Source organism: Mobula hypostoma, chromosome 13 (genome assembly GCF_963921235.1).
Source record: "Mobula hypostoma chromosome 13, sMobHyp1.1, whole genome shotgun sequence".
NCBI lineage: Eukaryota > Metazoa > Chordata > Chondrichthyes > Myliobatiformes > Myliobatidae > Mobula > Mobula hypostoma.
Window position 1 is genome coordinate 73,442,799 of NC_086109.1, and position 22,094 is coordinate 73,464,892.

The 22,094-nt window shown below is 37.6% G+C and overlaps 1 protein-coding gene across 8 annotated transcripts in view; it reads right to left on the bottom strand.

Moving 5' to 3' along the window:
- Window positions 1-22,094, bottom strand: part of mef2aa (myocyte enhancer factor 2aa) — a 197,366-nt gene that overhangs the window by 110,898 nt on the left and 64,374 nt on the right. For all 8 annotated transcript variants that reach the window (XM_063065924.1, XM_063065922.1, XM_063065930.1 and 5 more), the window contains 2 exons: window positions 11,901-12,092; window positions 3,565-3,768 (listed from right to left, as the gene is read on the bottom strand). In XM_063065924.1, the coding sequence (XP_062921994.1) occupies window positions 3,565-3,768; window positions 11,901-11,954 (258 nt within the window). In that variant the 5' untranslated portion in view covers window positions 11,955-12,092. The remainder of the gene's footprint in view (window positions 1-3,564; window positions 3,769-11,900; window positions 12,093-22,094) is intronic.

Below are 22,094 nucleotides of genomic sequence, written 5' to 3' on the forward strand. Positions count from 1 at the left end.
GTTTACCAAGTTTCAAAGAAGCCTCAAAAACCTTATAGAGCCAAGGAATCAATAAAGAAGCAAAACATTTATAAAATTCAACGGTAAACCCATCAGGGCCAGGAGCTTTCCCCAGATTCATAGAAAAAATAACATTCTTAATCTCATCCATTGTAATGGAAGTATCTAATAAAGAAGACATATCCTGTGAAATCTGAGGGAAGTCTAACTTATCTAAAAAATCATTCATATATTTAGAATCTCGAGGAGACTCTGATTGATATAAAGAAGAATAAAAATCACAAAAGGTTTGATTAATCCCCACATGATCCAATATCAATCGATCATTTTGGTTATAAATCTGATTGATTTGAGATTTAACATAATTAGATTTCAATTGATTAGCCAGCAGCTTGCCAATTTTATCACTGTGAACATAAAAATCACTTCTTGTTTTCTTTAATTGGTTTACAATCGAGGACGAGAGTAGTAAACTGTGTTCCATTTGAAGTTCAGTTCTTTGTTTGTATAGCTCCTCAGAAGGAGCCATAACATATTTCTTATCAATTTCTTTAATCTTGTCCACAATTGCCATCTCCTCCTGCTTCTGTTTCTTCCTCAAAGCAACGGAATACGAAATAATCTGACCCCGAATATAGGCTTTAAAAGTGTCCCAAAGAGTGTTAACCGAAATATCTTCTGTATGGTTAATTGTAAAAAAAAGCTCAATCTGTTCATTCATAAAATTAACAAAGTCCGAGTCCTGAAGCAACAGCGAATTAAAACGCCATTGTCTATTGTTTGGTATATTGGCCATAATTTTAATAGAAAGCTTAAGTGGAGCATGATCCGAAATGGTTATAGAATCATAATCACATTTAATCACTGAAGGAATGAGACGAGAATCAATGAAAAAATAATCAATTCTTGAATAGGAATGATGAACATGTGAAAAGAAGGAAAAATCTTTTTCCTGAGGATGCAGAAAACGCCAAATGTCCGTCGACCCAGAATCAGAAAGGAAAAAATTAATCAAATTTGCAGATTTATTAGGTAAAGTCCGTAAAGGAGCCGAACGGTCCAAAGCTGGAGATAAACAGGTATTAAGATCTCCGCCCCAAATCAATGAAAACTCGTTCAAATTCGGAAACTGATCAAACAATGATTTATAAAATTCCGGACAATCCATATTAGGAGCATAAACATTAACCAAAACTACTTTTTTATTAAATAGTAAACCACTAACCAGTAAAAATCTACCATTCGGATCAGAGATAATATCCTGTTGTATAAAAGTAACTGAGGAGTCTATAAAAATAGAGACACCTCGAATCTTAGCATTGGAGTTCGAATGAAATTGTTGTCCCTTCCAGAATTTGAAAAAACGTAGTCTGTCCCCCCTCCGTACATGGGTCTCTTGTAAAAATAAAATTTGTGCTTTAAGTCTCCGGAACACTTTAAAAACTTTTTTCCTTTTAATAGGATGATTAAGACCATTAGTATTCCAGGAGACAAAATTAATAATAGACTCCATAAATCCTAAAGTCAACCCATAACAAGGAGGATTGACAATAGGCGCGACCCACAAACCCGGAGAGGAAACAGAACATACAAAAGATACCGGGGAAAAGGACGCAACCAATACTTCAATAATGTATATAGCCCAAAGAGAAACAAACTAAAACGTGAAGCCCCTCCCACCACCCCCCACCCCAAGACCCCAAGGCGAAATCTAAAGCAGACCCGCCAGAAAGAAGCAAGCGCTAAAACTACCCCCATGACTTCCGGTATACGCTCCCTAAAAAAAAGGTATAAATATGAAAAGGGTCAGCTAATTGTAAAACAGTAAAAAAATAAGTAAAAAAAAGTTAGCTCAATTAAAATACACACAGAACAGAACAAAAGCCGGAAAGTATATATTAAAAAAAAACCACAATAAACCTCAAACTCATGAATAGACACAGCAACAGAAAAAAAATAGGATTATTAACATAAAATGATTATAAAAAGCAAAACAGAATAAAATTTAAAAAAAAACTACAAAATTTAAGGCCGCACAGGAAATACGTAAGATGACAAAAGGGAAGTAACCACTCAGAATCCCCTGGGAAAAGAAAGAAATGACGCAGTTAAAAAGAAAGTTTAGCAGCCATATTAAGAAATCGAAAGTAAACTTTTCTGCCCAAATAGGGCACAGAAAAGTTAAAACCAACCAATTCACAGCCTCCGATCAACGGAGAAAATTTAAAAAAAGGCAATTAAGATGTTGAAGATGAAAGTTGATCCAGATAACTCTGGGCATCCGATGGAGAATCAAAAAAACGAAGGGCTCCATCTAACATGCGAATCCTTAGACGTGCAGGGTACAGCAGCGCTGGTCTTAAATCCATCTTATAGAATTCCGACATCACGGATCTATAACGGACCCGTTGGTCCCAGATTGGTTTACTGAAATCTTCCACGAATCGGAACTTAAGATCCGAAAAATCAATGAAACCTTTAGATCGAGCGAATCGAAACAGTCTCTCCTTGTCTTGAAAGTAATGAAAACGTAAGATAACATGCCTCGGTCTATCTGACCTAGACGAGTATGATGGGATTCTGTGAACACGATCCAGTAACGGTGGTTGGTCAGGAAATACAGTAGGGAATGCATCTTTTAAAAGTTGGGAGAAATATTTCATAGGGTTGTTAGCTTCCACGGCTTCCCTGACGCCAATCATTCGTAAATTCTGCCGTCGCATTCTAGATTCCAAGTCAGAGTTTTTAAAAGTCAAAAAGTCAAGTTTCTTCTTCATTACATTAATTGTTTCTTCGACTTTCCCCATCTTAAGCTCACTTTGTTGCGCGGATTTTTGAAGATCAGATATAGCCGACTGATGTTCCGCAATACATGTTTGCATCTTATCAATTAAATCGGCAATTTTCTGGAACTTAGTTGAGATTTCCGTATGAATCAGGTCTTTAACAAAGCCCATAATTTCTGTACGAATCATCTCCCTAACAGAGGTTGAAATTTCCCTCTGAATTAACTCCGATATCGCTTTCAAAGTCACCGGTGATTCAGTCGGAGGGAGATCCGTAGCTTTCGGTTTAACCGGAGGTTTACCATCCTTGCCGTCTTTCCCGTTCTTAGACATAGCCGATATTAAAGTATAGCTGACCATAGAGAGAAAAAACTCAGAGGTAATGGAGCGAGTCAAGAACGCGACTTCACTCCATGAGCGCTACCGGAAGTCTCCCCTAAACTATTTCCATGAAACTTTGGCTAACTCGGGCAGCTACTTAATTGGACCAAAATATACTGGTCCCGATGTTGCCCAATTAACCAGAATCCATTTTTCCTGTATTAGCCCTAGCGTTAGCCATCTTGTTTACAAAACTATTGCTGAAGTTGGAGCTACAGTTGACTAAAAGACCAATGAGTATCTGAATTTCAATTCTATAAATTTATAGGTGGCTGAAAATTTTATCAATTACCTATATCTGACAAACCAGCTCTTACCATCAAATAAATGTAAACATCCTGCCAACAAATTATCAATGCCTTTCTTACAATTTGAAATAAAGCTAAACAGAACTTACCTCAACAATATCTGAATTGGTTCTGCTTTCATGGGGTTCATTATACTCTGTATACTTGAGTAGAACTTTGTCCATGTCAGTGCTAGCATACTGAAACAATTTGTTTGAACTGTTGAATATTATCAAAGCTATTTCACAGTCACACAATACACTCAGTTCATAGGCTTTCTTCATTAATCCAAATTTTCTCTTTGTGAATGTAACCTGCATTAGGGAAGAAAATAGAAAACAGGAAGTTATGTTTGACTTTTGAAATGATAAGAAATCATGTACCATCAAACAAAAGCAAAATGAATTCCTACAGATGAAAATAACTGATTTAAAATTGTATTCCTATTCCATATTAGGTAACAGACTTGGAAAAATATATTAGCAGTAAATATACAAATGATGTAAAACAAACAGAGCTCAAGAAAAGCTGTAGCTGATGTAATTACTCCAAGCCATTGCTAATATAAACGAAGGATTTCAACCTTTTCTGTAACATACCCATTCTCAACTCTTTCTACAGAAACAGATAACAGTCATCTAATCTAAACCAGATTTTTGATTAACAGCCGTATTAATAAGCCTATTAAATTTTGCATGGAATGTTCTGTCACAATCTGCTTAATTGTTGATGTCCAAATATCAAGTTAAGCTCTGAGTTTTTGAGAAACACTTTTTTTCTCTCAACCATGTTTATCCAGTTCCATCAAAACTTTGAAATGTTCCATTAGGTCATGTAGATTTTTTTTTTAAAGTAAGAACATGGCTCATTTACTTAAAAAGCAACAAGAGTTTTGAAACGAAAGAAAACAAGTTGGTCAAAACGGTCTCCAGAGTGAAACACAATTATGACTGTCTCAAGGCCTAGGTTTAATCATAACCTGCTCTGGAAATTCAACAGGCACTTCTGGTCAAGATGCATTTCTGAGCATCTGACATAATTTTCCATTTATCCCCCATCTCCTCTCATCATCCCTACCCACTTATATATGCACTCCTTACAGTGATTAACCAAATGTTACAATTCATCCAACCCCTGGCATCAAACTCCATTTGGAATCCACGTAGTCCAAGGTTTTGTAATAAGTAGTTTCTTACCATCATTATACAACTGTAGATTAAAATAAACATAAAGCTGTGCAAGTTGCAATCTCATAGCATTTTTTTTTAAAAATTTGACAGATCAGCACTAAGCTCACTTGGGTTCTGTCTTCATGTCTGCAGAGCCAGATGGCCAGAAATTGTCTGCAGGAAAATTAAACATCCTCTCTGTTCATCAATTCATCCAGTCAATAAATAAAAATTCAAAATATGCTAAGAATAACAAAATCTAATGGATACAATTGTATTTGTACAGACATCACATGGTTTATCCAGACTGCTAGGAAAATCACCCACAACCCAGTGAGTATGCATGAAGAGTTTTAAGTATGCTACTGTGGGAGGAGACAGGAAACCATTGCATGTCTGATAATCCTAATCTTTAAATTTGAATTTAAGATCCAACCTAAGCGGAGTTTATCCAGTTATTGTCAAGACATGTTTTCAACCAGTTATGGCATGATAGCATTGTCAATCTGTGGCCCTCCAAAAGATATATTTTTTGTGTTAACTTTTGAAAGAACCTACTAAAATTTCATTTTTTTAAAAAAAATCAGTTCTTCTTGTAATATACAAAAAATAAAAAAGCCAAAAGGCTCTCATCTGTTCCAATATCACAATCTATTTTTCAAGAAAAAAGTGAAAAATTATACTAGTCTGGAAGACTATTTACTTTTTTTTCTCTCATAGGAAAAAGAAATATAATTTAATGTCATTATTCTCCATATATTGACCAATTTATGAATTGATCATGTGTTTGCTCATTCAGCACCCCACCCACTTCCAAACCTACTTCTGATTCCTTTTCTTCCTTATTTGTGACAGAGTCCTGAAGAAGGGTCTCGGCCCAAAACAGCAATTACTTATTCATTTCCATAGATGCTGCCTGACCTTCCAAGTTCCTCCGGCATTTTGCTATTAGAAATATCCACAATATTAGGTCAATGGCTTTCCCAATAAGAATTCCCCTTGAGTTACTTACTCTAGAAAGAGGAAAAATACTGGAAGCGTGCCAGGCCGTCGGTCAGTCCCTTCCCATCCACATTAGCAAGCAAAGTTATACTTGGCTAGCTATCAGTATGTGGAGCTGTTGACATTTTCTTTAGGTCAACAAACAACAAGCATAGAGTTCTACTATCTTCTCCTTGTACCTTTCGAATGGAGCTGCCAGAGAACACGAAAGTTAGCTGCTCTCCAAACATCTTATTACTCCTTCTAGGCACTCCATAATTCTATCCTGTAGATAGTCTGTCAAAAGCAAAGATACACTCATCTCACTCTTTCCATATCACCTCCAATTTGAAGTTCTGCCGCTGAATTATCAAAGCTCAAGTTCACTGCCTCCACACTTATTAAGCAGCTATTGGGTTCAGCCAAGCTTTTTTTAAAATAGCCATTGAAGAAACAAATATTTATTAAAAGAAATCAACTTCCAATATTTTGTGAGTATATTTAAACATGTTACTACTTATCATTTCAGTTGCATTCCTTTAAATTAGTCGGTCATATCTTTAAACCTAATTTCCATCTCATTTCTGTTGTAGCTTCCACAGTGAGGCCAATGTGAAGATCAAATTTTCAGAACTGGTATATATTGCATTGTCTAAGGGGCGGCAGCAGCAGCAGTAATCCTGGTCCTTCCTATGTGCTCTTAGACCTGGACTACCCACAGAAGGCATCTCAAGGCTGTGGAAATATTGTTTGTCTGCCTCTCCCCTCTTCCACTACAATAGCATGATATCAGAATCCTGGGGACAAGAGCCCACAAATAAACCGAGAAAAAGATTTAAAGATGTGTTCCAAGGCGAGCCTCCTTGAAGAAATGCAACATTCCACCAATTTCTGGGAATCTCTAGCACATAACTGCTCCCAGTGATAAAGGGGCATTTGGATGATACTAAGAGTACAACAACTCCGCATAGTAGGTAGCAGGTGTAGACCACCTGACAGATTTCCCACCTGCTCTTCTCACTGGCCAGAGTGGGAAGCAAGTCTTTCTGGAGAGAGGGAGTGGAAGGGATGAAGGATGAGGAAGGATGGAGGGAGGGAGGAATCAGGCCAGAAAAGAGTTGAATGTCAAAAGTTTCCCTGCATTTCTCTGAAGCTCGTGACAAGCCGCATGAAAGGGTTGGAATGTTTCTGACAGTAGTTTCAAGAAGAGAACAGCATGTGACAACTAATACACCATTTATTTTAGCTAGGGATCTCTTTTACATAGCATGAATGAACACTCATTTAGACATGGTTGTGTCAAATCAAAGAAAAATTCAGGCTTAAATATGGTTCAATGTGATATATTGTTAAATAGGTCATTTTAACAACTTTGTACAAATGGGTTAGGAGCTAAAACTACCCAATATGATTAGTTGTGTGATGGATATTCACTTTCTGGGCAAGGGGGTCTCATGTTTTGCCAAGCTTGGCTTTCTAAATACAGCTTTGCAAATAAGTTCTCCTCATAGCTCAGACTTGCTGGTTCACAGCACCCTATCTAATGCTGCTCAAAGAGGTGCAGTAATAGACAATGGATTATTCAGTTTCACTTGTTTCAGAACAGGCAATGATGACTAAATTGCTCATTCAAAGAAGCTTGCAGATTAAAAGGAAACAATCACTGAGTATATTATTAACTATTTCGTCAGTAAGATGAAAGAGCTGATTGTGAACTTCAGGAAGGGTAAAACGAAGGAACACATACCAATCCTCATTGAGGGATCAGAAGTGGAGAGAGTGAGCAGTTTCAAGTTCCTGGGTGTCAAGATCTCCGAGGATCTAACCTGGTCCCAACATATCGTTGTAGTTATAAAGAAGGCGAGACAGTGGCTATACTTCATAAGGAGTTTAGAGAGATTTGGCATGTCAACAAATACACTCAAAAACTTCTGTAGTTGTACCGTGGAGAGCATTCTGACAGGCTGCATCACTGTCTGGTATGGAGGGGCTACCGCACATGACCAAAAGAAGCTGCAGAAGGTTGTAAATCTAGTCAGCTCCATTTTGGGCACTAGCCTACAAAGTACCCAGGACATCTTTAGGGAGTGGTGTCTTAGAAAGGCAGCGTCCATTATTAAGGACCTCCAACACCCAGGGCATGCCCTTTTCTCACTGATACCATCAGGTAGGAGGTACAGAAGCCTGAAGACACACACTCAGTGATTCACGAACAGCTTCTTCCCCTCTGCCATCCGATTCCTAAATGGACATTGAATCTTTGGACACTACCTTACATTTTTAAAAAATATACAGTATTTCAGTTTTTGCATGTTTTTTAAAAATCTATTCAATACATGTAACTGATTTACTTGTTTATTGATTATTATTTTTTTCTCTCTGTTAGATTATGTATTGCATTGAACTGTTGCTGCTAAGTTAACAAATTTCACATCACATGCCGGTGATAATAAAACTGATACTGGGAGGTTTATGTGCACACGGTAGTTAGCCTTACAGCATTAATTGAGGATAGCTTGGATCTATATCGCCAAGAGACTTTTAGACAGTTTGTGTAAAAAGGGTAGCTGAGGAAATACATGTCTGAAGTCACCCAAGTGGCAGAACAAGTGTGCAAGCATAGAGAGCCATTTAGGCTCATTAGAAAATGGAATAAGGAACATCAAGTAAATTAAAGAAACAAGGGGTGAACTGGAATCCGTTTCTCTGGCTTCAGTTTCTGCAGTAGATGATTCTTTTGATCATTGATTTGTCTTTTTAGTTTATAGGAATTGTGCTTGTGCTTGGAAAATTTTTTATGTTTTAGAAATGGCTTGTAATTTGGAAAAGTTTAAAATAGAAACCCTCTGAGAGTTTTTAAAATGTGTTCTAAGAATGTTGTTTGGATTTAAACATGTATCACTAAAAATAATTGAACTATGTTTAAACTACGTTGTTAGCTGGAGGTATCTTCTCCTTGGTAGGGAGAGGGGACCCACCACTCAAACAGCGGTTACTGGCAGCTAAAACTCACCGTTGATAACAACCAGGGAAAGTGAACTAGTTTTTGAAGATTGGCTAGTTGCAGTATAACCTCCCTTTACTGAGGATACGCTGGCTATTTATAACCAATAGGGCTTAAGGTCCTCGTTTGAGTTTAGAACTTCGCAGTTAGCAAATGCAATGCCATCACATTTGCCTTTGGCTACAGAGGTATCCCAAGCAAAATCACTGAGGCAGAGAACTGTGGAAGTTCACAAAAAAGGAAACTGACATTCGGCTTGTAATCTTTCTGAAAGCAACCCAAACTTTTATGTTGCAGCTTTATAAAACTTTGGCTCAGCTGCATCTGGAGTATTGCATACAATTCTGGTTGCCCCATTGTAGAAAGGATACGAAGGCTGTGGAGGGGATGCAGAAGAGGAGAGGTCAAATAAACTTGGGATGTTTCCTCTGAAGCAGCAGAAACTGAGGGAAATCTGCTGGCAGTTTATAAAATTGAGAGGCATTGAAAGAATAGACAGCCTGTATCAAGGTTAAAATACTAGAGGGCAAATATTTAAAGTGAGAGGTTTTGTTCAAAGGAGATGTGCAGGCCATTTTTGTTAAAAAAAAAGAGAAAGTGTGTTGATTGCCTGAAAAGAACTGCAGCGGTGGTGGAGGAGGCAGATATGACAGAAATATTTACAAGGCTCTCAGGCACATGAATATGCAGAGAATGAAGGGATATGGTTTTGTGCAATTAGACATTATTAGCTTAATTCATTCAACACAACATTTTGTGCTGAAGGTCTTGCTCTTGTGCTATATGATTCTATGTTCAAAATGTACTTGTACTTTTTTTTTTTAAAAACATGCTCCCTCCCCGACTAAAACACTACTGGGATAAGGATAGTTTCTCTGGGGGAAAATTCCAAGAGTGTCATCAAAATTCACTGTTTAAAACCCAGTGCAATAGACAAAAGTCACTGCTTGCTCAAAATATCAAACATTTTCTGTAGTTTTTAAGTTATCTCATTGTGACAGTTGATTAAAATCTGGTCATAGTACAAATAAACAGTGTTTGGCATTTTTTTTCTGATTGGTATAAAATACAAAATCCCATTGAACGTCATTAACATTGTTATTCTAATTGATGCTGTCAACTGTAAAGAAAAAGGTACACATTTCATTGCACCTTTATCTCAAAAGTCACATGTGACTCTAGCTTCAGAATTCTGAACTCCTAAATAGAATCCCACATTCGTGAATTAAATTTAATCCCTCATAACAAATTACCAATTTCCCTTTGTAATTTAGCATCCTTTTGAAACTGATTTGACTCCAGTTTAATAGCATGAGAATATCCTAAATGAATTGCCAAACTGATTTAAAAAGCATTTCACTCAAATGTTCACATCTCAGACAGCAATATACTGTAATATGCCATAATGCAATAAAGTTACACTGAGCAATGAAACTTAAGTCCATGAAAGGTCAAAAATCACAAAAGTACAGAAAATTATTAATATGGCTAGGCTAAGTAAAATTTCCCAAATGAAGGAGCAGAATTGCATGTGAAGCACCCAATATCTAGTGAGGAAGAAATAAAAAAAATATAATTTTAATCAATAAGTCAGAGAAAAAGGGACGGATCTGAATAGTTAATAAGGGACATACTTAATAAGACCATAAGACTATAAGATATAGGAGCAGAATTGGGCCATTTGGCCCATCGAGTCTGCTCCACCATTTCATCATGGCGGATCTATTATTCCTCTCAGCCCCAATCCCCTGCCTTCTCCCCGTCTCCCTTCATACCCTGACCAATCAAGAATCTATCAACCTCTGACTGAAATATACGTAAAGACTTGGCCTCCACAGCTGCCTGTGGCATCGAATTTCATGTATTCAACACTCGCTGGCTAAAGAAATTTGTCCTCATCTCTGCCCTAAAAGGATATTTTTCTATTCTGAGGTTGTGTCCTCTGGTCTTAGACTCTCCTACCACAGGAAACATCCTCTCCACATCCACTTTATCAAGATTTTTTACCATTCAATAGGTTTCAATGAGGTCACCCCTCATTCTTCTGAATTCTAGTGAATAGAGTCCCAGAGCCATTAAATCCTCTTCATATGACAAGCCATTCAATCCTGGAAATATTTTTGTGAAACACCTTTAAATCCTCTTCAGTTTCAGTACATCTTTTCTAAGGGGCCTAATCTACTACCTGACAGCATCCCCCATCAATTTCCATGAAGTGCAAATTTGGCACAATGTGCGAAGTGAGCATATCAGGAATGGTTAAACTTAGTAAAATCTGGCACATTTTGGGTACTTTGTTTCATAGAAAAATATAGAAAAAATATATAGGTATAGGTTTCAATAGAGAGAGAGAGAAAAAATGTCCCCAATAAGTTTACACTACAAGTTTAAATGCATTAGATGTTTAGTTGTGAAGTATAAAGGTCAAAGATATAGAAATTTATTTTAGAATGCTGGCAAAGAGAAAAAAAATCTGACATAAAAATTCCATGTCATTTGTACCCATTTTCCAACAGAGGAAAAAAAAAGTATGGCTCTGATCACAGTATTTAAGAACTTGTTCCCTGCTTTTGTACAAAAGTATACACAAGTTCATACTGTAAGCTGTTGATGCACAGTGCCCAAGAGCAGCCTTCTATAACAAGACAAAGCCTTGCACATGGGTCTCAGCAACAAACTTTTGTTATGATTTCATGAATAGAGTTAACAAAATATATGGCAAAAAAAAGACTTGAAGTGGTAAATGTGAATGAATTTAGCCAAAAGTCAGATAAACATTTGAAGAAATTAATCAGAAATTAAGCTGATTTTTAAAAAAAGAGTCCAATTCAAGAAAGCAGAATTAAAATTATAAACATGGGAACAAAATTCAGCCAGACCAACTCAAACTCCAAGTTTCAAAAGTAATAAGGCATTACACTAGTGGCACACAACATATTGGATTTCAGTGGAAGGAGTTCCTCTGGTTGCTTGGTGTGATAGTACCATAAACATGCACATGAACTCTGATGATTTAAGCTTTGTGTTTCCATTTTATTTTTAAATTCATTCATGGCATGGGCATGGGACCCTGGCTGACAAAGCCAGCATTTACTGCTTATCCTGAGATGCTCTCAACTACAGCAACCTTTAGGAGTTTTGCTATTCATTTGAGAGTTCCAGGGTGTTGACCCAAAGTACAACAATGCATTTTCAAGTCAGGATGTTATGTAACATGGAAATGAACTTGGGTGAACAAGTCTGAAGGTGTACTGAAACCCATCCCACACATCTCCAAAACCTATTTTCTTACCTGTCTATTACGCTCATCCATGATCCTTGTAATCTGAATCTTTTTCCGCCCCATCTTCAACTTCTTTTTTCTAAGATATCAGTGTAGAATTGTAGTTTTGTCAGTACTTAATGTTCTAGTGCATGGTACAGATTTCTCTCATGAACTATCTTCCTGTGGACTTGTTCAGCTTTATTTCCCCTCTTTCAAAGCCTAGAGTGAATAAAAAAGGCAATAATAATGCATAAATTTGAAGCAATATTGATGTTAGTGAACAACAGTTCACTGATATGAAGTTAACTAACATGAAGTTAATGACCAGCAGTTATTATACAAACTTACATCACTTTTCTTTTTAATCTTATAGACAATAGAACAAATCAAATCTAAATTGAAGCATTCCAAAGGCAAAGCAATTTACAAACGTAAAAAAGCTACTATACAGATATGAAATAACACTAATAAAGGAATACAAATAAAAAAAATAAACATTTAGAAAATAATTGGGGGTATTCACATTATAACAGAAAATGTTCAAGGGTAATTTGGTAGAGATGTTTAAATCACAGAAGGTCCAGGTTCTCCCCAGTTTGAGTGCCTGACTTATATACAGCCCATATACATGGACAATCATTTGGGAAACTGGTGGGATGGATTTGCCAGCTGCTGTAGGCACCTTCTGCCATGTGGGAACACAGCTTGCAGCTGAATTTCCAACTTATGTACTGTTCAGTTTGTGAAAAGGTTCACAGGAATTGAACCCTGCTGTATCCTGGAGGTGAGGGGTGGGTGGGAGGGGGGAGTGGACCCATGGTTGCAAACTAATTAGAAACAGATACTTGCTGGAGGTTCGAAAAGTTCTGAACATGGGGATTCAGAGCTTGGATTCAATGCAGGATATAGGAGAGAAAGCTTGAGAAGTAATTTTTTTTTCTGAAAATGGTACGAAATGCAACCACAGGCAGTAAAGCAAAAATATATCAATATCATAAACCTAAATGTTAGAAAGCTGCTTGAAAATATATTGGAGCAAAATATTATTTCCTTTTATAGAATGTGATTTTATTGGATATTTTTCTGTGCAAAAATCTTCTGTGGATGTTGACAACATCCCATTAGTAAGGAGATAAACATTGGGAAATTTTTAAATTATTGATGATGGTGACATTTTATCAAGACTCAAATGCATCAAGATAGCACCAGAGCATGGCGACTTATTGCAAGCTGCTCTCTGCAGATCCACCAACCATTTGTTTGCATCAGCATACATCACTCAATCTTTAGTTAACTAGCTGAATGAAGAATGCAATTTTTGCAAGGAACAAATTAAGTTAATCCTTGAGTTATTTTTGATTTGGTTTTATTGTCCACACCATTTTTCTCTTCATCATCCAGTTCCTCATCTTATTGCCAGTGGGCTTTTTATAAACAAGTTATACGCACTAAAAACAAATAAGACATTTCATTTATCAAGCACTTTCAACGTGGTGCAAACAAAAATTGAACAAAGTGGAAAATTTCAGGGAATAGGTTGAAAGAGTTAAAAGAACAGAAGTAGACAGGTGCCTTGATTGCTGAAGAAATGACTTCAATAGTAGAATGATTACATGAACATGCAAAGGGTTAATATTTTAAGGAAGTACTGGAGTGGTCAACATGGAAAAAGGATTTAAAATAATAGTGATAATTCCAAAAACTGATCACAGCAAACGAAAAGGCAATGTACACCGAGGAAAATGTGATTGCAATGATGGCAAAGCCATTAGCATTCAATATCATTATTTCATTAAGCTGACAGCAGCTTCTGGACTTTTGTGGTTATGTATTTTAAGCCCTCCTGAAATTGTGGTTAGTGATTCATCCCGTCTCTGCAGCCTATGCCGTTTTGCATTCTTTTTTTCACTTTGACCATATTGAAGAGGTACATTAAATGCTTATACATTTTTAATAATAGAATCATTTTTGGTGAGTGGGGGATACTCCTGGAGGCCCTCCATATGTCTTTGCATACTTCCAAAAATTAAGGGAAATTAAGTGAATTAATGTGAACTTAAAAAACAGATTCATTATAAAATACCTAACATGGTTTCATTTTTGTTCTTGAGGTCCAATTCAGAAGTACTGCTTGCAAACTTGGCTCCAACAGAAAACTATTTTTCTTTGAGGCTTTTATTTCCCTCAGATATAACATTTTAAGTTAAATAAAACCAAAAAAAGTGTTTGAGCTTCTCCTTTGTTCATGTGCACCGACTCTAATCTTTTCTTTGCACCCTGTTAGGGCATTAACTTAGACTTGTGCCCTTTCCTTTCCTGTTATGCTGTATGTGCTGATTACTTAATGCACCTGCTCAGCATGCTTCATGACATCACAGCTGCGGAGCATCAGGGGTTTTATTGGCAACGGAAAAGGAGAAGTCCAAGTCAGAAAGCAAAAAGCAGAAAACTGCAAATGTTGGAAATAACCAGATGTTAATTATGGTACAAACACTGGTTAGGACTCCATATGTACTCTGCTGCTCATATTCTAAACAGTCCCATGTAATCTCTTACATCCGACTGCCACAACAAACTGTGCCTCAACTGAATGCCACTCCGAAATGACAGTAACTTGGGTTTTTGCTCAAATGTTTAAACTGAGAGGTGAAACCATGAACTGTTGACACAACAGTGCACATTCCGTCCTCATGTGGCCACAGATTCCATTCAGAGTTCAGTCTGGCCTTCACCTTGATCTGTTATTATAAAGCTTCCAAAAAGCTCAGTTAAAACAAAATCAGTAGGCTTTTAAATGGTACTTGTGAAACTGATTATTAATACATTGAGTTAGTATTTATTTACAAAATCCATGCAACTTTGTCCAATTTTCTTCTATTCCTCACAGATTGGTGCAACCCTGCCAAAGTTGAAGTTTTCACCTTAATTTTTGGAACATAAGAATATAAGAAATAGGAGCGGGAGTAGGCCATCTGGCCCGTTGAGCCTGCCCCGCCATTCAATAAGATCATGGCTGATCTGTCCAACAATTTGCATCTTCACCCTCCATACCCCTCCCAAACATGTATTTATCCAAATTTCTCTTGTGTTGAAATCAAACCTGAGTCCACCTCTTCCACTGGCAGCTCGTTCCACACTCTCACCGCCCTCTAAGTGAAGAGGTTCCCCCTCATTTAAATATTTCACCTTTTTTTAAATTATATCTTACAGTTTACTTTATGTCTGACTGTACTGCTGCCTCAAAACAACAAATGGTTAGTGCGACGCCATTACAGCTTAGGGTGTCAGAGTTCGGAGGTCAATTATGACGCTGTCTGTAAGGAGTTTGTACGCTCCCCCCGACGAACGTGCCGGTCTCCTCCAAGCGCTACGGCCTCCTCAAACATTCCAAAAATGTTAGTAGGATAACTGGCCACTGCAAACCTTCCTGTGACTAGGCCAGGGTCAAATATAGGTGGGTTGCTGTGCGGAGCAGCTCGTTGGCCGCAAGGGCCTGTCCACGCTGTATATCTAAATAGATAAATAATAAAATTATACAACATATTATAGAATAATAAACCCAATCCTGACAACACTAAATATCACCCCTGGGACCATCCAGAAAAGGCAGGGCCCGTAATGAAAGACCTCAAAGTGGCCCACAACCTTGCTGTGGCTTGCGTGCCTCAGTGACCCAGAGAGCTATAATGGCAGGAGTCAGGGCTTTATACTTTAGCTCTTGGTAGGATCACCCATGCCAAACAGGTCAAAGGGGAGAGGCCACCAATGCTCCAGGTTTGGGGGTTCAGCTCAGGGCTAACAACCCTGACTGGTCAAACAAAACTGTTACAGAAACAACAATGAAGAATCCTTCTACATCAGTGTGCGACAGTATTCCTGAGTCTCCTCCCAGGACTCGCATGACTGACAGTAAACCAAGGGAAAGCTGTAAGGAGTAAGCAAAGGCATATGGAGGGTCTACAGGAGTATCCCCCACCCACCAAAAATGATTCTGTATTATGTAAAAAGTATGTTTGTGGAATAGTAATAATTAGTCTTTCAAAGGGCAGAAAAATCAACATTAATGAGAAATTCACTGGGTATTCCTAATTTTCCACTGTTCATCAGCTTGTTCAGCTGCAGCAAATTGAACAGGACAGCAATAACCAGCAACCATTAATAACCGGCACAATGAAAAATTGATTGTCACTTGGCCTTTTTCACTGCTGTAGCATATTAGTTTGATAGGGGGGAATACTGATCTCAATGGGGAACTTCAGCAACTAATTTTGGTGATGTTAAACTAACGGGATAAATAACAAATCGTCCTAGCAGACAGGTTAACTTTATGCATGTGTCCAATTCGAGCTCCAAAGCAAACTAGGGAATATATTTCTCTTTAGCCACTCTCTCATAGAAGGCTGGCAAGGTAAACCAAAACTAAATTTAGAATGTATCCTATTATCCAATCACAATGGAAAAAGTGCTCAAAGTTAGATGCCTTGAAGCAAAAGCTCAAAGGGATAAAATATAAACACGTAGCTCTGATTCAGAATCAGAATCAGGTTTATTATCACCAGCATGTGATGTGAAATTTGTTAACTTAGCAGCAGCAGTTCAATACAATACATAATCTAGAAGAGAGAAAAAAATAAAGTAAATCAATTACATATATTGAATAGATTTTAAAAATGTGCAAAAAACAGAAATACTGTATATTTTAAAAAGTGAGGTAGTGTCCAAGGGTTCAATGTCCATTTAGGAATCGGATGGCAGAGGGGAAGAAGCTTTTCCTGAATCGCTGAGTGTGCGCCTTCAGGCTTATAACTGGATTCTTCTCCACAGAACCCAAAAGACTTTCAAACTTCATAATTCTCTACCTGATGATTTGTTGATTTTCAATTCAAATTAATTTATTTTAAACCATACAAGAAAAGGTTGTAGAATAGGACATATTCTGTTTAGTACTTACATTTTCTTTTAAAATAAGTGAGTGCATGTGTGGGGATAAAACACAAGTGACTGAACTGATAGAAGGGGAATGCTAAACGCGAGGAAAAGAATATTTCGAAACTAGAAATTGATTTTGGCACAATCAACAATCAAGTACTCAGACTAAGAGTCAGAAACAGGTTATTTGATTGTTTATTAATAGTTATGGGGTAAGTGGCCAATTTTTTATTCGTTCCAGTGGTGCACTTAATGAATATGCAAATTCTTCACAAAGGCAATGGAGAGCTGATCATAGAAGTCAGTGCAGTTAGCTTAAGAAATTTAAAGTTATGTGCGACCCAACATGTCAAAGTTGCTGATGAAATATATTATGAGAAATAAGCAAATACAAATTGGCATAACATTAATCCATTTTCATTTCCAACTAATCCAGATTTGTATGGCAGCAACTCTTACACATCCAACATTTAGTTTTAGCAATACAGAGAAGAAAATGTTCAAGAAATTTTTAAAAATGCTACATGGAACCAAGGTGCAGTCTTCATGAAGATACACTGAATGTTTTCTGCCAAGTGCAACTGTTCATTGCACCTAATGGAACAGAATAGCTTGGCAGCAGGCATCCAGTAAGTTTACAGCTTTTTATCTCGATTAAAAAGTGACCCCTGGGGACACCTGCTAGTTCAGTGTATCACCCATTGTGGCACCAATTAAAACCATCCATTATTGATGACCTGCAGTTTATCGCATCTAGCTATAGAATGCCCATTGAAACTATGACAACATAAACAGGCATTATGGTTAAGTGCTGTATTAGTTAATGGGTACAAATATTTACATTTTAACAGTAGTGGCTTTCACATTAACCAAATAGATTTTGAAAGATGGTTGGGAATATACTAAGTTCAGAATTATAACAATTGGATCTGGAAACAATGGGCCTGGAAATCAATCGTCATGTGAATGTTGAAAAATATTCTCAGAGTAAAAACATTAATCACTTGCTACATCAAAGCAAGTGCTACATTCCAATAATACAGGTTTCTGCATTCCTTCAGTTCAAGGTTCTGAAATGTAATTACTCCAACACTGACAGCCATTGGCCATCAGGAGTTAAAGTTCCTTCCCTCAAGGCCTAGAATGAATTCTCGCCTCTCCTTTGACCAGATATTCCTTAAAATCTTTTTAGTCAAGCTGAACAATCAGTTCTAAAGTCTTATTACAAGACTCAGTATAATTTTTTTTAATCTAAGGCACAACACAAGTAGTAGTCACAGTGAACTAACACCGCATGCTTAAGGCCCCACCTACTCTTATTCCATTACGTTGCTCACAACCTGACACTGAGCATGCACTCAAATTATTTTGCTTGTTAACACCCTCCTCTGACAAAACCCAAAGGATTCCTTGGGGGGGGAGGGGGAGAGGGAAGAAATGCACTGCCCCACTAACTCCTGGGGCCACTCAAAGCAAAAAGGAAGCATTCAGACTGGTATTGAGCTATAGGCCATACATTGCGCATATGGCTCTGCCTAAGTGGCCGAAGAATTGCACTAACTCAAAACTGTGAGAAGTGACTGCAGTTCCTTCATTGTCCTCATCAGCCATCTAAAAACCCATAAACCAACAGTGGAAGCAAGTCATCCTCAAGCCTGGAGCAATGTCTAAGCAAAAGAGTAAGCCAATTGATTTTTCTCTCCCTCCCTCGGATCCGGGCTGATTTGTTTCTTTGTTGTTAATTCAGGTAGATAATAATGTTAGCTTACTGCCAAACCCTAAATAGTTATTCCCTGATAAATTAGAACACTATTGACAATGAATTTTGCTCTAGAACCCTATTATACAACATAAGAATAATGCCTGTGAAACAAAACCTTCTAAGTATTTGCAAGTGCAATGTATGTGCATATAAACTTTAGGGACATCAAGTTGAGATTCGGTGGAATAGTAGTAATGATTTCTCTTGCATTCTTCTTTCTCCTCTTTGAATGTATAGTGAATTCCTGTTAACTGGGCCATCAGTTAATTGGGGAAGCAACTTATTTGGGACAACTCTTAAAGAAAAAAAACACACTGAGAAAATAGTTGGGATTCCCTTTAAAAGTTGCTGGTGAACGCGGCAGGCCAGGCAGCATCTCTAGGAAGAGGTACAGTCGATGTTTCAGGCCGAGACCCTCTTCCTAGAGATGCTGCCTGGCCTGCTGCGTTCCCCAGCAACTTCTATGTGTGTTGCTTGAAATTCCAGCATCTGCAGATTTCCTCGTGTTTGCAGGATTCCCTTTGTTTATTCGGGGCACTATGCCATTTAATTGGGACAGGAGACTGTTGCTGAACAGTTTCTAACTAGCGCCAGTCACATGTACTTGTGTGGCCATCAGACACTGCACCATGCTTAGAGACAAACAGTTTTTACAATAGTGTCACTTGCATATGTGTGTTTGTGTCAAAAGACATTGATTTTTGTCACTGATAGTTGGCAAATAATAAACAATAAGACAATTCAAAACTGCTTTGCTCACTGTGGTTTCAAGCATTCAGGCTTGGAGATGCCAGAAACAGCCGGAAGTGAAAAAGAAAGCATTTCACTACTTCAACAAGTTAGGAACTCCAAAGAATTTGAAGGTATCAACAATCATCCCAAATGTTACAATAAAAATGTAGATTTTGAGTATGCAATTGTTGACAGAATTGTTTGAAGGCAGACCATTATCTGCACAAAGTGTCTGCACTGATTTTGTTCATTTACAGTCAATCAAAAGAACACAACATCATACACTGGATTAATTCCTCCCTGGGCAACTGTTGAGAACTGATATACAGTTTTATAGCACTGTAGTAGTTTTGGTAATGTTCTAATTTGTTCTGTATTTTATTTAAATATATAATCTGTTATTCAGTCTGTTTTTTTAAAAAATATGTTTGTAAATATGAAATGAAATTTCGACTAACTGGGCAGCCGCCTAATTGGGCTAAAATGTATTCCCGATGTGTCCCAATTAACCAGGATTCACCGTATTAATGTTCAACACTAGTTCAATGTAAGAAACATCTAACTTATAAATAATTGACTCACACCCAGCTAAACAAAAGTGGGTTACGTCAAGTGATAATAGTATCCTTCTTATTTTAACCAACACACAAGGCCCAGAGTACCAAAAGTAATCTGCCTTTAGCGCATTGGAAGACAACCCCCTTCCTGCCAAAAGGTGTTTCACAACTATGTTAACAAAATTCAGCACGGGCTCACACAAAAAGACATTAGCTTAGATGGCCAAACACTTAGGAAAGTAAAACTTAACAGGCACCTTGGAACAGTAAACAAGATGTGGTGAGGTGCAGAGGTTTGGAAGATTAATCACAGGCACCATTACCCAATGACCATTTATCATATCACTTCAGCTGATGAACCAATACTTCAGCAAATTGAATACGGGTTGAAAGAGGGACCAAGATTGACAAGGGAAGGAAATAAACTGTGATAGTGGAACTCCATATTTATCAACTCAGCAGCACATTAGCATCACCCCTGGGAGAAAAAAAAAACGGCTAATTCCTTGAGGACTGCCCTCGTCATAACTAAGCAACCAGTCACAGATACACAGGGCAGAATGGCACTGGAAACAGACACTGCCCAGTATCTTGGTCACAACGAAGTTTTGCTTTTGTCATCCAGATCACTCCACTAAATGGGATGGATTCAACATGAGTAAGGTAGCTCAAAACTGGGTATCCATGAAAGCACTGAGTTATCAGTAGTTTTCAATTTGAAGCCTGAGCCTCGAGACTTGATTTGACACCACGGATGCAAGCTATTAGATTCAGCCTCTGGACAATTACCAGGCGTGGGAAAGAAGCCAATGACCAGAGAAAAGAGCTTTATTGGGGGAGCAGAGGATGGAAGATAAACACAATAGCTATAGTCTTTACAGTGGTTGGTTGATGGAAGTTTTTTGTTGAGAGGCAAATTAGGGGTAGGAGAGGTGATGATCAGGCAGACATAGTCACAAATAGCTTATGCAAAGAAACTGGTAAATTTTCAGATGCTGATACTAAGCTGGTAGAAAATCATGGGGAATAAAAGGAGGGGAACAGAGATATAGACATTTGAATGGTTAAAGAAGTCTAAAATCTTTTATAGTGGCTAGTGCTTTAGCTAAGTACTTTAAGTACATGAGGCAATGCCCATAGTCAAACCTACATTTCAGAATGAAACTAAATGTTAATTCCTCATTCGGTGCCACAAAAAAAAACACATTACTCACTTTGGCAGTTTGCCATGCACTAGAAGATAGTTTCTGTTTCCAACATTACAACAGTAACCATATTTTAAAGTGCTTCAACAGCAGTTAAACATTTTGGAACTTGCTAAGAATGTAAATATAGCAACATGAACACAAGACTTAAAGAAACTGTATCCTTTTGGCTACTTTTTCATACAATAGTTGGATTTAAGCTTTAAGAATACTAACTAACTTTATGTCTTTGTACTGTTTCATTTTACCAAAACAAAGAAATTTCTCCTTGCTGTCAGGACTTTAACATTCAATAGTTTGGAGAGTAAGGCAGCATGACTGAAATAGTTAGAGCTCAGGGACTATCCCTCCATGTCACTTGCATGGTGCTAGTCGCCAATGAAAGCAGTCCCAATGTATGCGTACGATGGGCAAGAGTCCTCCCAAGAATGGTCACCTCTTCAAATGAATCCGCCAGTGGTAGTTCAAGAGTATTACCAGCTGTTCTGGATGGCATTCATCCCCCATTCTGCTCAAGCACGAAATACAGTAGTTTGTTACTTAGATCAGTTTCTATTTCTGAGCCAACTGTTATTCATAAAATTGTAAACATGTTCTAAAAGTAATTTGATGACTTTTATCTTTAACCAAAAATGTGGAAATGCACTGGGGGTGGGGAGGGGAAAAATGGGGTGGGAAGTTCCTCCTTCTGACTGAAACTCAGCAAAACTGGGCAAAGCAGGTTGAAAGCTTGGTCTAAAATGCATATTGAAATTTTAAAAACTGTGTGTAAAGCAGTGGTAGTAACAATTAGGGTGATAATTTCACAGATACAAAGTTCAAAACCATATTTGAATGATATAGCTAATTTAAGCAATTATGTTCTTACTGATAGGAACAAATAGCACTTTATGACATTTTATGTCATGTTGTCTGAACTGAACATCATTTAGGGAATGTATGACAACTGCTTACTTTTGCTTTTTTGAGCATTCATCAACCCCAGCCCTGATTTATCCTTACAGATACCTGCCCTGCCTTTTCATGGCAACAGTAA